Source organism: Phocoena phocoena, chromosome 15, assembly GCF_963924675.1.
Source record: "Phocoena phocoena chromosome 15, mPhoPho1.1, whole genome shotgun sequence".
Taxonomy (NCBI): Eukaryota; Metazoa; Chordata; class Mammalia; order Artiodactyla; family Phocoenidae; genus Phocoena; species Phocoena phocoena.
In genome coordinates, this window is record NC_089233.1 from 15,635,723 (window position 1) to 15,652,327 (window position 16,605).

The following is a 16,605-nucleotide window of genomic DNA, read 5'->3' on the forward strand; positions in this document are numbered from 1 at the left end:
TGTCATCTCTCTCACCCGCACCCAGCTCCAGCCTCCTGGGTCTCCTGTCTTCCAGTTGGTCCCACACAGCTACCAGAGCACAAGGTTGACGAGGTCATTTTCCTGCTTCAAAGCCTTCAATGGCTGCCTGTGACCTTTGACTTCTCAGCCTGGCACTCCGGGCCCTTCGTGAACTGTCCCCTGCTGACCTCATTGTTCCCTTCCAAGAACACCATGGCTTGGGCCTGTGTTCCGTGTTGTCTAGATCATACCACACGCTCGTGTACCTTTACTAATATAAAAACAATAATTGGCACTTATCGAGCACTTCTGTGTGCGGGGCACCGTACTAATGGCTTTTCCTGTGTTATCTCATTTAATTCTTACAACAGTCTCATGTGGTAATTACTGTAATCATCTCCATTTTACAGGTGGGGAAAACAGGCTTAGAGCAATTACGTCACTTGCCCAGGGTCAGGATTCGAACCCAGGCAGTCCAACCCCAGAATCTGGGCTTGCCAAGCTTCTGTTCCCTCTGCCTGAAATGTACTCCAGCTCCCTATTTGTCTATCTGATCAAATCTACTCACCCATCAAGATCCCACCTAAATGTCCTTCCTGTGTTTTCTTCCTGGGTTGCAGCCAGGTGACTGGCTCCCCACTCAGTGCTCCCACAGCCCGCGGGCTTATGTGATTGGTGTGTTTCCCTCTTGGTCTGTGCTGTGGTACAGAGCAGCTGTTCAGGGAACACCTGTTAATTTCATGTTCCAGATCCTGGGGGCATAACTGCAGGCGGCACCGATGAACCTCCAATGCTGACCAAGGAGGAGCCTGTTCCGGAATTGCTGGAGGCTGAGGTGAGAGTGGCCAGGAGGCTGGACTCCCAGGTCTTGGAGGGAATGGGGGCTCTGGGGTAGCCAAAGCCTTGGGGGCTGCACTCTTGAGGTCCGGGTGGGAAATGTAGACCTTGGACACAGCTAAAGGCTATAAGGCTGGGTTCTTGGGACTGAAAAGAAAAGGGTGTTTTAGAAACAAAATCCTGCGGGCTGGATTGGGGCTGATTTGAGACCATTAAAAGCCTGAAAAGATCATGGTGCACCTCCAAGTATTTTTTTTTTTAATCCTAAGAATGTAATTAGCTTAAGAAAGTCCCCCACAAACTTCTGACGTTTCCCACAAGGACTACCGTGATACGTTTTCGAGAAATATCAAATATCAACTTCTTTCCCCCAAACGGTGTTGTTGTTGTTTCCGGCGCCCTACTTTATCTGCGTCCTGGGGCCCTGGCCCTGGGCTAGACTCCCGGGTCCGGGAGGGGAGTGGAGTGGAGGCTTTCGAGAAGGCATAGGCTAGGAGGCTGCACTCCTGGGTTTGGGTGGAGCTCATGCCTGTCCACCCTTCCTCTCCAGGCCCCTGAAGCTTACCCCGTCTTTGAGCCAGTGCCACCTGTCCCCGAGGCAGCCCAGGGTGATACAGAGGACTCGGAGGGCGCCCCCCCACTCAAGCGCATCTGCCCAAATGCCCCTGACCCCTGAGAAGCCGGCCTGCCTGTCCTGTCGCCCTAGGGGTCCCTTTGGCTTTTTACAAATAAAGACCCTTTTGTAATTTTGTGTCATGTCATTTCCCCGTCAGGGCTGGGGAGGGTCTTTGGAGACAGTTTTGTCTCACGCTCCATTTCTCAGATGGGGTCACTGAGGCTCTGAGAGGACCTACCTGTAGTCACACCCTGAGTCAGACATGGAAGAGGGGTTTGAGCCAGGACCCTGCCTCCCCAGCACTCCCTCCACCCTGTCCTGTCCCCCTTACCTTTGACCCTTCCTTCAGCCCTCCTGCTCTGGGAATCCCAGGACCCCTTTTCTTCCTGCTCAGCCCTCCCCTGGGCCCAGCAATTACCAAAGCTCTGGGCAGCTAGGCCCGTGATTCCCATTCACACACAGGAACACAGAAGCCCAGAGGGACTTTGGGGCCTGGGATGACCCAACCCATTCCCTGCCCTCAGGAAGCTACAGCATTGTTCCTCCCTGCCTCTGCTTAGCCATTCCTCCACTGGAGCCCCTGCCCACACTTCTGGTTGAATCTTGCTTGTCTTCAGCTCAGTCACTACCTTCTCCAGGAAGCCTTCCCCAGGCTCAGTGAGTTTCTCCCCTTCAGGCTTCTACAACCCCGTGTGCGCCTTTCCCTTTGTCTCAGCATTTATCAGGCTGTTTGGGGATGGTTGGCTGTGGGCTCCTGAGAGCAGAGCTTGGTCCCAGCCTTGCCTAGCAGCACACTAGGCATAGAGCAGTCATAGCAATCGTTTGGTGAATGAATGAATTAATGAAGGGGCTGAGGCTCTCCGGGAAGGCTCCTCTGAGTAGGTGGCACACAAGCATGACTCTGAGACATGTACCTCAGTGTGGTAGATCTGAAGTCAGAAGTCCTGGTTAAAGTCCTGGCTCTGTTACTCACTAGCTGTGTGGCTCTATGCTGGCTGTTTCCCCTCTCTGAGCCTTAGTTTGTTCATCTGAGCAATGGGGAAAATAACTAGGCCTGATCTGCTGCAGTGGGAAACTTCAAATAATATAAGGGTACCTTCACTCTGTGCCTGCAAGAGAGCCAGAGTCAGGTGTATTAGCCCTATTTTTATTTTTATTTTTTTTTCCTATTTTTATTTTTAACAAAGGAAGAGACTGAGGTTCAGAGAAGACCAAATTGAAGCTTTAAAGAACTTTTTAAAATATTCAGGGTGTTTCCAGCAGCTTCAGTGGTAATATTTGAGCCAGGCTGGCCAGGGGAGCCAGGTGTGCAGTGATGTGGTACATTCATTTCTTGTTGCTGCCTAACAAATTACCACAATTTTAGTGCCTTAAAACAATGCAAATGTATTATCTTAGCATCCTGGAGGTTAGAAGTCCAAAATTACTCTCAGTCGGTTAAAGTAAAAATGTCGACAGGGCTGGTTCCTTCCAGAGACTGTAGGGAAGAATCTGTTTGCCTGCTGTTTCCAGCTTCTGCAGACCACCTGCATCCCTTATGGCCCCTCCCTCCATCTTCAGACCCAGCAGCATAGCACCGTCCAAACTCCCTTTCTGTCTCTGCTTCCATTGTCACATCTGCTTCTCTGACTCTCCTGCCTCCCTCTATTAAAGACTTGTGATTACATTGGACCCACCTGCATAATCTAGGCTAATCTTCCCAGCTCAAGATTGTTAATTTCATCACCTCGGCAGAATCTTACTTTCCATGTAAAGTAACATATTCACAGGTTCTGGGGATAAGGCCTGGACATCTTTGGAGGGCCTTTATTCAGCCTCAGCACATGTGGTAAAAATCTCCGCCATTTCTAGGGTGTGTGGGTCATCTCGTTGTTCCCCTGAATCACCTCATGTGGTGATGAGAGTGCCCTGTAAAATGTAAAGTGCTTTGTATGGATTAGTAGTACAGTGTTAAGGCCCAGAATTCAGGCTCTGGGTTAGAATCTCAGCGTCACCATTCATTCACTGTGTGACCTTGAGCAAGTGACTTAACCTCTCTGTGCCTCAGTTTTCTCATCTGTACAATGGGGATAATAGTAACATCAGCCTGGTGAGATTATTGTGAGGATTAAATGAGGCAATACATGGAGAGAGAGTCCTTGGCTTGGTACATAGTAAGTGCTCAACAAATAGCAGCTGTTTTTCCTATTACCCCATTTTACAGATGAGGATATTAGGGGGTAGGGGTAGAGGCCAGAGACTCACCTGCCAGTGAGACTGGGGAGGAAGAGTCATTTCTGAGTAGGCTTGAAAGGCTGAAGTTTGAGTCTTCCCCATTTCTATCCCTCTCCTAGCCCAAGGCCCCAGTCCCCAGGCGGCTGTCCCTTAGCCCAAGCCTGCCCTCACCTTTTCTGTAGCCTACACTGTAACCTGGTTTAAAAGCCACCTCTTCCATAGCCATATCCCTGACCATCACCTTGCCATGCCATCCCCTTCCGCTCCCCACATCCACACTCTCTTTTTGGAAATTCTTCACCCTTGGCTCTCAGGCCCTAGCCTCCAGTGCTCTCTTCCCCTATGTCACTCTCTCCTTTTCCCGATCCTTTAAATATCTCTCGCTCTGGCCTAGCTCTTTTCATGAACACTTTCCCTGCTAGGTCCCACCTACTCCTTGAATTAATGGTTCCCAAGTCTCTGCCTCCCAGTTCTGCCTCCTACCTCCAGGCTCAGAGAGCCAAATGCCTCACGACATCTCCACCGAGACGTCCCACAGAGCCTCAGCCTAGCCGTTCTCCCCACCTGTTCCCAGCATCCCCTCTGGGATTCCCCAGAAATGGCCCACAATCCCAGGAGCTGGCTAAGATGGGAGCACCCAGAAGTCAGAGTCAACATCCCATGAGTCACCCTGTCCCGTTAAGTCCTTGTCCTAAATAACCCTCCCACTTGCCCCTTTCTTTAGGGCCCCACTATTTTGCTGGTAGGCACCAGTGAGTTTCCCTGCTTCGCTCTGGCCCATCAGCAATGCATTGTCCACCCAGCAGCTGGGCGGTCTCAGAAGCCCGAAACTGCCCACGATGCTGCCCGGGGTTAGAACCCTCCAGTCCCCTCATTACCTGCAGGATGGCACCACACTCCGCCTCTTCCTCCCATCCCTGCACAGCTACCCTTGGAACTGCCTATAATCACCCCCAGACACTTTGCTTTTTTCCTCACCTCTGCGGCTTTGCGCATGCTGTTTGCTGGGCCAGGAGTGCCCTTCTCGTCCCTCTTCATCTGGGAGATGGCTTCTTGTGTTTCAAACCTCAGCTTCCTGGTGTGGTCTTCTCTCCTCTCCTCGTGCCCCCTGTCCCCTCTTCTGCCATTTCCAGAGCATCAGGAATTCTCTTGTGATGGTCGATGTTGCCTTGGGTCTCCAGCACCAGACTGCAAGCTCCACGAAGGCGGGGAATTCCTTTATTCATAACAACGTGTATTTATTGTGCACTAACTGTTTGCCGGGTACTGTTCTAGGCCCTGGGGATACAGCATAGACAAGATGGAAAAATAGCCTTGCCTTCACGGAACTTAGCTTCAGTAAATCAGATTATATGTAGAAAGTTATAAGTACTGTGGAAAAAACAGAGTAAGGGAAGTGGGGAAAAAGCAGATTGCAATTTTAAATAGGGAGGTCAGGGGAGGCCTGACTGAGGAGACATTTGAGGAAAAGGTTGAAGGAAGTGAGGGAGAAAGCCTTGCACATATCTGGGGGAAATGCATTCCAGGAAGAGGGAACAGCCAGTGCAAAGGCCCTGAGGGGGCACATGCCTGGAAATGAGATCAGTGCCTCTGGAGCAGAGGGAGGAGGGAGAGAGTGGTGGGAAGTGAGGTCAGGTCAGCAAGGGCCTCAGCGGCAGGACAGGCACATAACCTGTCATTCAAACCTTGAGGATAAAAGAGGATGTATTAGTAATTATCCCCAGATAACAGGTGAAACGGGATAACCAGGATGTAAGGTTATCCTGCTTGGAGGCCATTGTCAGGACTTTGGCTTTTGTTCTGGATGAGATGAAGAGCTATTGAAGGGGTCTGAGCAGAGGAGTAACATGATCAGACTTAGGGGGTTTTTTCCCTTAATATTTTATTATAGTTTTTAAGTTTACAGCAAAATTGGAAGAATTGTACAGGTAACACTGATGTACCTACCACCTAGATTCTATATAACATTTTACTGTTTGCTTTATCACATAGCCCTATCCATCCATCTAACAACCTTTCTTATTTTCTTGATACACTTCAAAATAAGTTGCAAACAGGGCTTCCCTGGTGGCGCAGTGATTGAGAGTCTGCCTGCTAATGCAGGGGACGTGGGTTCGTGCCCCGGTCCGGGAAGATCCCACATGCCGCGGAGCGGCTGGGCCCGTGAGCCATGGCCGCTGAGCCTGTGCGTCTGGAGAGACCACAGCAGTAAGAGGCCCGCGTACTGCAAAAAAAAAAAATAAATAAGTTGCAAACAGTGGTATACTTCCCTCTCTACACTTCGGCATGCACATTTTTCACTAGAGTCCAGTATTTATTTATAGGTTTTTCTTTTCCTGTAAAAAGAAAAACTATTCATATAGTATTCATATAGCAAAACTATTCATATAGCAAAATGCACAGGTGTTAACTGTGATCCAGTGAGTTTCAACAAATATATAATTTGCATGATCAACTATATCACTATCCCCCTCCCCCCCCAAAGTCTCCTGTTGCCCCTTCCCTGTCCCCAGCTCCCTAGAGACAGTGCTGTTCTGATTTTGGTTTTGATTAGGTTAACCTGTTGTTGAACTTCGCATGCATGGAATGTATGTGCTCCTTTGCATCCAAGTCCTTTCACTCAGCATAATGTTTCTGAGAGTCATCCACACTGTTGCTTGGATCAGTAGTTTGTTCCTTTCTATCGCTGGGTTAGATGCCATAGGCTTGTCTTTGACTAGGATTGCTCTGCTGGGTGGAGAGCAGATGGGTCCAAGTTCTCTGCCTGTTTCTGTTTCCCGGCACAAGCCTGTCAGGCCTGGGGCTTAGAGCCCTGGATGAGTACATCCCAGGGAGATGGATAGCCTTTTCTCAGGGACCTTTCAAACCTCAGCTTCCTGTTGTGGTCTTCTCTCCTCTCCTCGCATCAGTCCCCCAGAAATCTGGGGAGACAGAACGATATCAGAGGTAGGATCTAGGGTGACCAAGCATTCTGGTTTGCCCAGGACTTTCCCCATGTTAGCCCTTCAAGTTCCATTCCCAGGAATCCCTCAGTTCTCGGCAAACTGGGATCCCACCACTGCCCCTAGGCTCCCAGGCCCTTTCTCACTCCAGACTACACTTCCTTCCTTCTAAGAATTGATTTTCCTTAAACTCCAAACTGGTCTGCTGCTCCCTTGCTCTAAAACTTCCCATGGCTCCCCATGGCTTTGCCTGGCAACCCAAAGGATATACTCAGCCTATGGCAGTGGTTCTCAAACTTTGCTGTGTATTGGAACCACCTGGGAAATTTTGATGTCTGGCTTCTACCCCCAGACATTTTCATTGGTATAGGATGTGACTGGGGCATTGGCTCCACAGGTGACGCTCATATCCTGCAAAGTTTGGGACTCACTGGCCTATGGGTATGATTTGATTGGCTTACCTGGTGTTGAATGTGTTGCCAACACTTAAAATTAAGTGATTTCATACAAAAATCTGGCCTCCCGGCTACCTTTGACAAAGCAGAAGTTCTGAGACATTGAGTCTGCTACGAAACATGGTCATTACCTAGGGGTGTGGGCGCTGGCTGCCCTTGGAGATGGAGCGTGTGCTCTCCAGTCCCTAGAGTCCCCACCACCCCTCCACGGCTTGCTCTTCTCGTTCATGTTCATTTGCATGGCCTGCAGGCTAATGTCTGAGCTCTCCAGCCTGGTCCCCGCTCACCTCCTCAGCCTCTTCTTCCAGGATGCTCGCCTCACTTCCTGCCTTCCTGCCACATGGGCCTCATGGTGCCCTTTCCCACCTGCCTTTGCCCATGCAGTTCTTGCGCCAAACTCTTTATCATGGCAGACCAGGCCCTGCTCAGTTGCTCAGTTTGGCCTCTGCCCTCCTCTCTCCCTCCTCCCCGCTGAGCTCTCTACCATCTAACCCACGGAACTTCAAACACACCAAAGCTGGCCAAAGCTAGTTCCCATCTTAGCCCTTGCTGCTCCGTCTGCCTGGGAAACCCTTCCCTTCCTCCCTTCCTCTTTCTTCCTGGCTGATGGCTACTCATCTTTCAGGCCTTGGCTTAGATCTCACCTCCTTCAGGAAGGTCCCGTGATCCTCAAACTAGGTCACATTCTGGGTTAGTCACCATACTTCCTCTTTCACTTGACGTGTCACTTTCCCCTGCTAGAGTAAGGCCACGTTGTTCATCTCTGTTGCAGGGCCTCCTGTAGTGACTGGTAAGTAGTAGGCGTTTGTTAGTGATAAATGAATGAAAGACCACCTCCCTTTCTCCACTGGCAAATCCTACTCTTTTTCCTGTTACATTTCTACTATAGCATTCAGCTCTCTGTTCTCCTGGAGACCCAAAACCTCACTGAGGTCAGGTGATCCACTGAGTTTTAGCTCAGGTCCTTCTCACAGTGGGCTGAGTGGGTCCCCAAACCCATCCTGTGGTGTTTGCCCAGTTTCAGAAGGTGTATCTGGAATAGGCATACTCAGCAACGGGTAGACTCCCCACATCCGTTGAAGCCAGGGCTGCGACTGGTTGGTGACCCCCAGGTCCCCACACAGGGCAAGTGAAAGGGCAGAGCACAATAACTTACTTTCCATTCCCTTATATTCGTCTGTTGGCAATGGCTCTTCTGCCTGTCCCCTCCTTTGTTCCTCCAGTCAGCTCTGGGATGCAACTGTGGTGTAGTGAAGGGTCAGGATGCAGAATAGGAATGGAGGTATTCCAGATTCAATTGATTTGTACTAACTGTGTGATCTTGGGAAAGTCATTTCCCTGTCTAGACCTTAGTTGCCTCATCTGAAACATGAAGCCAATATTATCTTTTCCATGTACAGTAAGTCTCCTACATATGAACCTTCAAGTTGTGAACTTTCAAAGATGCGAATTGCGTTCGCATGTCCAGTCACGTAAATTAGTTCACGTGTCTGGCGTACATTGTCACCTGTGTGCATCCTCTACAAGTGGTTGTGTTTTTGTGTACTTTACTGTACAGTATTGTATAGGGTACAGTAGTACAGTATCTTTATTTCAAGCCCAGGATGTCTGGAAGCAAGTGTAAAAGCAGTGGTGTTGTAGCTGGTACTGCTAAGAAGCGCCAAGCTATAATGATGGAAACAAAAGTGAAAATAGGGCTTCCCCGGTGGCGCAGTGGTTGAGAGTCCGCCTGCCGATGCAGGGGACACGGGTTCGTGCCCCGGTCCGGGAAGATCCCACATGCCGCGGAGCGGCCGGGCCCGTGAGCCATGGCTGCTGAGCCTGCGCGTCCGGAGCCTGTGCTCCGCAACAGGAGAGGCCACAGCAGTGAGAGGCCCACGTACTGCAAAAAAAAAAAAAAAAAATTGAGAGAGTGGAGCGAGGTGAAAAGATGGTAGATGTCACTCGTTCTTATAGCATGAATCGTTCAACCATCAGCACAATTCTAAAGAACAAGGACAAGATCATGGAACATGTGAAGTCTGCTGTGCCGAAGATGTCGACAATAGTATCGAAGAAGCGTGGAAAAGTGATGGAGGAGATGGAGAAACTTCTCAGAGTGTGGGTGCAGAATCAGCATCAGCGTCGAGTCCCGCTCAGCTTAATGCTGATTCAAGAGAAAGCTAAAACCCTTTATGAAGACTCAAAGAAGAAACACAGCGAAGAATCAGAAGGTGCATTGTTTAATGCCGGCTGGTTTCATCGGTTCCAGGCTAGAGCCAACCTTCAAAACGTAAAAGGAAGTGGTGAGGCAGCGAGTGCAGATACGGTAGCTGCCCGGGAGTTTCCTGAAACACTTCAAGCAATCATTGATGAAGGCACGTACTGTACTAATGAAGACCTGATGGAATTGGAGGCCCAGAGGAAGGACGAAGAGAGACAAGAGGAAGAAGAGATAACTGAAGAACCGAAGAGATTCACGATGCAGGAAATGGCAAGGGGATTTTCTTTATTAGAGGAGGCACTGTTAGTTTTTGAGGCACAGGACCTGAACGTAGAACAGTACACGAAGGTTGCAGCAGCCATTCAGCATGCAATCCAGTTCTACCATGTCATCTACAACAAGGAAAAAAGAGCTACTACCCAGACATCCCTGGATCGTTTTTTCAAGAGGGTTGATATAATTGAATCCAGCAAGGAACCAGAACCTGTGCCATCAACATTAGGCGTGAGTGAAATTGAAGCTTGCCCTCCATCTTCTATTGCTGACGATCCTTCAGCTCTACCATCTCCCACCTCTTCTCCCTCCTCCAGTCAGTAACTCTTCTTGCCTGTTCACTTGATACCAGCCCCTGTATGCCAGCTGTTGTAGTGCACTGCTGTACTTTTCAAGGTACTGTACTGTAAAATTGTTTTATTTTTTGTGTTTGTTTGTTATGTATTATTTGTGTGAAAAGTATTATTAACCTATTACAGTACAGTACTATATAGCCAGTTGTGTTAGTTGGGGTACCTAGGCTAGCTTTGTTGGACATAGGAACAAACTGGACTTAGGAACATGCTCTCGGAATGGAACTGGTTTGTATTTAGGGGACATATATATATATATATATATATATATATATATATATATATATATATTTTTTTTTTTTTTTTAATCTTTTCCTCATCTATCTTTGACCCGTGTCAGGAGCAGAGTGAACCAAGTGCAGATCACGCACGGAGAAGCTGTATGTAAACCAAATTTTTGTGAAGCGAATAATACTTCCAATCTTTAATTTTTAAAATCACCGGTAGGACTACAGGCACTCTGGGAAATGCAGTGCTAAAGAAACGAAAGTAAAAGTCTGTTGTAATCGATTATAACCCCAGCTGAGGTTTTACTGTATCTATTGTAAGATATTGTGAGGGAGCCAGAGAGAGTCGGTTGGGATCAATGAAAACAGCCCTAAATGGGGCGCCAGGGCTCTGGTTCAGCTGCCGTGTGACTTCAGTCACCTTGTCTGTAAAATTGGACCCACAGACCCGGCTCCCCTTCCTGCCTTTGGTGAAGGTTCCTGGAAACAAAGGAGGGCAGTGCGCCTCGGAAACGGCCGAGCGCGGGGAGGGCGCCCCGCGGCGAATCAAGCGTTAAGGGCACCGAGCGCCCAGCTCGGGTCCTAGAGAGGCCGCGGCGGACTTCCGGTGCGGGCGCTCCGGACAAGATTTTTCCCAGGGCTGCGGGGCGCGAGCAGGGGATTGTGCCGCCGAGGTTGTGTTTGCTCTACAGCAGCAGATCAGGGTCACCTAGGCCGGGACCTGCGGACGTGTCCGCTTCCCCCGAGTTCCTGACCAGCATTTTTGACCGTGGGCAGCATCTGGACCCTCTGGGCCTTTGTCTCCCCGGCTGTAATGCCGGCGTGAGGATCCCGGGACTAGCCGATCACAGTCGGTTTCTTTTATTTACTTGCCCCTGGGAATCCACTGTCTCCCCATTATACAGTCCAGGAAACCGAGGCCCAGCAAGAGAATGTGACTTTGGAATGGCAAAGACAAGCTTTCCCACCAGTGTATCTAGTCCGGGCAGAGGCATAGTTCAAAACCACATCCCTTGATTCCTAGCGCTGCTGCTCCGAGAGTTTAAGGACATTTATGATGAGAGCCACTATTGAGAGCTTACTCTGTGTCAGGAGCGGTGCATACATACCTCGGGAGATGTCCACATTTTGCAAGTAAGAAAAGTGAGGTTCAGGGCGATTTTCTCCACAGTCATGATGCAGGACAGTGGGTGAGTAGCGAGGGTTATAAACCAGGTTTGTGCGACTTGACTGGCAGTTCTGTTTGGGGGAATATTAGCTAACATTGAGTGCTTATGACTGAATCCTTTCATAAGGGGGCAAAAGCTTACCATAGGGAGATGATGGGGAGCGGGGGATGCTCACCGACCTGGTTAAGTTAAATAACAGTGGTCCTGGTTCAGGTATCTTTGCATCCTTTCATTTACCTCAAGGAGAAAAAAAATAAGATTTAACCGTTTTCTCTTTTTACTAACAACTTTTATTGAGAGATCATTCATATACCATACAATTCACCCATTTAACGTGTACAATCTAGTGGTTCTTTAAGTATATTCAAAGAGTTGTGCAGCTATCACCACAGTCAACTTTAGAACATTTTCATCACCCTCAAACCATACCCATTAGCAGTCATCCCCATTCTCCTCCAGCCCTAGACTATCACTAATCTACTTTCTGTCTCTGTAGACTTGCCTATTCTGGACATTTCATATACAGCCATAAGTGGCCTTTTATGACTGAGATAATCTCTTTTGAACAAAGTCCAGGCCTTGAGCTCAGAGCTTTGGCCTATAACCATCGCAAGCGAGAATTGAATACCATCGTTTTGATTTTGTTGTATTTATTTTTTACCATTCTAGGGTAAGTGATAGGTACTTCCTGTTTATGGTAGTGATATAAAGTTTCCTTCTTGAATAAATGTTTTTCCATTTTAAAAGTTGATATTTTTAAAGGACAAGATTAAGCAAATAGTAGAGATGGTGTACAGGTGTCTGAAGGCTGGGAACATGGGATGTGAATGAAGTTTTGAAAACACTAGGTTGTCTGATTTGAGGCTTTACAGGACATAGTTGGAAAACCACCCTATTATTCCAGTTCAATCTCCTAACAGTTCGTAAGAGGAAGTGCATCATTTTACTGATGAAGAAACAGGTATAGGGACTTCGCTGGTGGTGCAGTGGTTAAGACTCTGCACTCCCAATGCAGGGGCCCTGGGTTCAATCCATGGTCAGGGAACTAGATTCCACATGCATGCTGCAACTAAGAGTTCGCATACCACAACTAAGAAGCCTGCGTACTGCAACTAAGGAGCCAGCAAGCCACAACTAAGGATCCTGCGAGCCGCAACTGAGGAGCCCACCTGCTGCAACTATAAGGAGCCCACATGCCACAACTAAGGATCCCTCAAGTCACAACTAAGGACCCTGTGAGCTGCAACTAAGGAGGCCACCTGCCGCAACTAAGACCCAGTGCAACCAAATAAATTTAAAAAAAAAAAGAAAAAGGAACAGGTATAGAAAAGTTAACTATGGTAACTTGTCCAAGGTCACACAGCTAGTGACAGAACCTAGACTTAACCTAAGGTCTCTTTAATTCCAAAGACTACCTATTAACCAAGTTTGACTAAAACATGTGGGGACCAGGCTGGTTGTTTTGGGTATCCCTTCAAACAAATAATCAAATATTTTTTTAAAAAACAATGCAATTTGTGACTCTAAGCAGAGATTCCATCTCAGGCACTGTTGGGGCTTTCTTCCTCTCTCAAGGGCACACCAGAATCCAAGAAGTGTTGCCTGGATAACTAGGGGTGTGTGTATGTGTGTGTGTGTTGGTGCCAGGGAGGGTCTAATCCCTTGTTCATCTTGGCTGCTTTTGGCATCGCTGTCCAAGGGACAGTGGTCCTTTAAAGTCCATGGCTTCTGCCCCATACCACATGCAAGGCACCGGAATCTAGGGCTGCCTGCGGCTCCTTGTATGTAGGATCCGATGATTCCTGGAATATCAGGCAGCCACCTACTCCTAGGACTGGCTAGTTTCATGGAGCACAGCCTTGGGGCATGTGCCAGGACTCCCTCTCTCCCCTTCCAGGCCTGGGGACTTTTCCATCCCTTGTCATCACCTCCCCCAAGACCCTCTGCCTCCCACCCTCCTACCCTTCTTAATACACCTTATATTCTTTCACTGTTGGCTTTAATAGCACATTAAACTCAGAGCCCATTTCCATTTAAACTAGTTTTCTTTTCCTCGAGGGCAAAGAAAGGAGGGAGCTTAATTTTTAAATCTTAACTTTAAAAATGTAGCATACAGAAGACAAACATACTTGGTCCTCCCCTCACATAGCTGTGCAATTCAGCTTGGACCCAAACTTGAAGTTAATCACACCTATCCTCCTTCAAAGGCAATTAGGGTCCATTGTTATTCAACTTGAGTGAGAATCTCAACCCTCACTCCAAGCAGTTTAGATCTAAGAATAATTTGGGGCCATATAGAACCAAATAGCTAACCCTGAGCCAGGTAATACTCTAAGAAACTACATGCATAACCTCACAAAAATCATTTCAACAACTCTGTGAGATAAGTATTATTATTGTGTCCATTTTACAGATGGGAAAACTGAGGCACGGAGAAGTTAAGTCACTTGTCTAAGGTCCCCCAGTCAGTAAATAGTAGAGGCAGATGTGAGTCCACGTAGTCTGATTGGAGAGCGTGTGATCTCGAACACAGAGCACAGACTCTGAAGTCAGACTATTTCCTCCATCATCTACAGCAAAATTTTAGTGTTCCCTATTCTTCGCAACTTTCTAATGAAAGCAGGCTTTTTCCTTTTTTTAATTTTTCTTTATTTATTTTTGGCTGCGTTGGGTCTTCGTTGCTTTGCACGGGCTTTCTCTAGTTGCGGTGAGCGGGGGCTACTCTTGGTTGCAGTGCACGGGATTCTCACTGCGGTGGCTTCTCTTGTTGCAGAGCACGGGCTCTAGGCGCGCAGGCTTCAGGAGTTGTGGCACGCAGGCTCAGTAGTTGTGGCGCATGGGCTTAGTTGCTCCGCAGCATGTGGGATCTTCCCAGACCAGGGCTCGAACCCACGACCCCTGCACTGGCAGGTGGATTTTTAACCACTGCGCCACCAGGGAAGTATGAAAGCAGGCTGTTTTGTTTTTTTTTTCCCTTTTTTTTCAATTTCAAAATTAAACTCAAAGACCACTGTAAAGAGAGTGTTCCTGTAAAGAAAGGAGTCTCACAGTCTGCTCTAAGGAGACATTTTCTGCCACGGCTTTCAGAGCAGCAAGTGGGCTGAGGGGCTTGGAGTTTGGGGGAAAGGAGACGGGGATCCTTGAACCTTGTGGGGAGCAAGGACATGATGGTAACAGTGGCTCCCATTGACTGGGTCTTCCTAACATGCCAGGCCCTAGGTTAAGTGCTAGATAGATGGGTATATGTAATGTGTATGTTTACATGAGACACACAGTAGAGGTCAAGTTTTTATCCACCGCCCTACTCTACACTTCTAGATTTTTAGAGGGGAGTTTTTTTAGAGATCACTTCATACCTCCTAATTTATAGGTGAGGAATCATTTCGGTTCATTCCTCAACAGCCATGGAAGTTCTGTTCTATGCTGGGCCCCATGCTGAGCTCTTAGGAAAGATAGAAAAGAACAATTCAAGGTGTTAGCAATAGGAATCTCTGGGTGGTAGGAATATAGTGTTACTCTTATTTTTTCTTATCTGTATTTCTGTACTTTCTTTCTTTCTTTCTTGGCCATGCCGTGTGGCTTGTGGGATCTTAGTTCCCTGACCAGGGATCGAACCTGGGCCCTCGGCAGTAAAAGCGCAGAGTCCTAACCACTGGACCACCAGGGAATTCCCTGTATTTTCTTTTTCATAATAAAATAAAAATAAGTTCCCCCCCCATTATGCCCCTACATGTACCGTACTCTTTCTCCAGTTTAAATGATTACACACCTCAAAACCCCATGGTGGGAGAAATTCCAGTTAAGGAATTCAAGACCTTGTACTAGAGAGGTGTCCTCCTAATTCACATGGCAGCTGCAGCTGCAATCCCATCTGAGCAAATGTCATGACACCCCACTTTCCTCCTCTCAAATCCCCAGTGGGCCCAGGAATTGTCATCTGAACCCAATTTTCCATAACAGTGATTCTCAGTGGGGCCTGAGCATTCAGAAAAGCATAGGGCAGATTTGATTGTCATAATTTCTGAGGCCGCTACAGGCATGCAGTTAGCAGGGCCGAGGGACGGTGGTCATCCTGTAACTCACCAGGCAGCGTCCACAGCAAAGGTCATGCCCAGAACGCCAGTGGACTCCTGTAGGGTGGCCTGGTGGCCTGGGAGGTGTTTGGGCCTGGAAATACTGCCCGACTGGATCATGCCTACCCAGCTGATCAGATCTAACCTCTTGGGAAGTTTGAAAGCCAGACCCAGAAAAAGTGAACTGAAACAGCAGGGGCCATGAGAGCCCATATCAGGAGTCTGGTGGGGGTCACTGTGCTGGGAGTGAATGTACCACTTCTAAGGAACAAGGACGTTCCAGGGACCCCATGACTTCTGTGGGTCTCAAAGGGCATGACCAATGTCCCAGGTGTCTGTGAGGCTCCACCATAAATGCTCAGCAGCTACATGGGATATATAAACCTATGAAAAATCCTACACATTTTTTTCTTTTACCGAAAGTTATTGAATAGGCATAGAGTGGCATTTAAAATATTTTTAAACTACTTCCTCTATTAATGGATATTCTATATACCCTTCCTTATTTTCTTGAAATGTTTTAGGATTCATTCTTTCTGTGGGTTATTTTGGGATAGGTAGCATGCCCTCTGAGAGGGATATTCTTCTATGGAATGTTTGTTGCCTTTTTAATTTTTACAGCTCCAGGTCCCAAGGTCATAACAAGGAATGATTTGAAATTTGTATGAACTGGATCTGAAATCCTCAGAGTTGCCTATAAGTTGAACAGAAAGAAGTAAATTCACATATTTAAGTGTTTGGATAAGTAGACTTTGTGACTGGGGAAGTATTATACCCCTGAACAACATCTAGCTAAATATTTTGTTCAATATATAATTTTTGTTAATTAAAATAATTAACGTTATAGGCTCAGAGAGGGAAAGCAATTGGCTCAGAGTCACACAGCAAGTTAGTGCAAAGCTAGAACTACAACTTTGGTTCCTTATCTTGAAGCTCAGTGCTCTTTCCATTCGTTCTCTCCCCATGACTGTTGACTCACAAAGCTATGGGCAAGAAGGAAGTTTGGCTTAAGAGTGAAGCTGGGGGAATTCCCTGGCAATCCAGTAGTTAGGACTCTGCACTTTCAGTGCCGAGGGCCTGGGTTCAATCTCTGGTCCGGGAACTAAGAACCACGCAAGGCACGCAATGTGGCCAAAAATATATATAAGATAAAATTTTAAAAAGAGTGAAGCTGAAAAGAAAAGGAAGATGAAGTAGAGGTCATAACAGGAAGGCAAACATCTTAAGGCTTTTTTTTTGTTGT

The 16,605-nt window shown here is 47.6% G+C and overlaps 1 protein-coding gene and 1 non-coding gene across 3 annotated transcripts in view; one reads left to right on the plus strand and one right to left on the minus strand.

The window, feature by feature from the left end:
* BCL7C (BAF chromatin remodeling complex subunit BCL7C) overlaps positions 1-16,605 on the plus strand; it is a 32,562-nt gene that overhangs the window by 2,274 nt on the left and 13,683 nt on the right. Inside the window, exons 5-6 of one of the 2 annotated variants that reach the window (XM_065891823.1) lie at positions 750-835; positions 1,388-1,583. In XM_065891823.1, the coding sequence (XP_065747895.1) occupies positions 750-835; positions 1,388-1,513 (212 nt within the window). In that variant the 3' untranslated portion in view covers positions 1,514-1,583. Of the gene's footprint in view, positions 1-749; positions 836-1,387; positions 1,584-16,605 lie in introns of those variants that run through there. The other variant, XM_065891821.1, reaches the window with a different exon arrangement.
* On the minus strand, positions 14,884-14,956 carry TRNAK-UUU (transfer RNA lysine (anticodon UUU)). The gene has a single exon. It is a non-coding gene; the product is annotated as a tRNA-Lys (tRNA).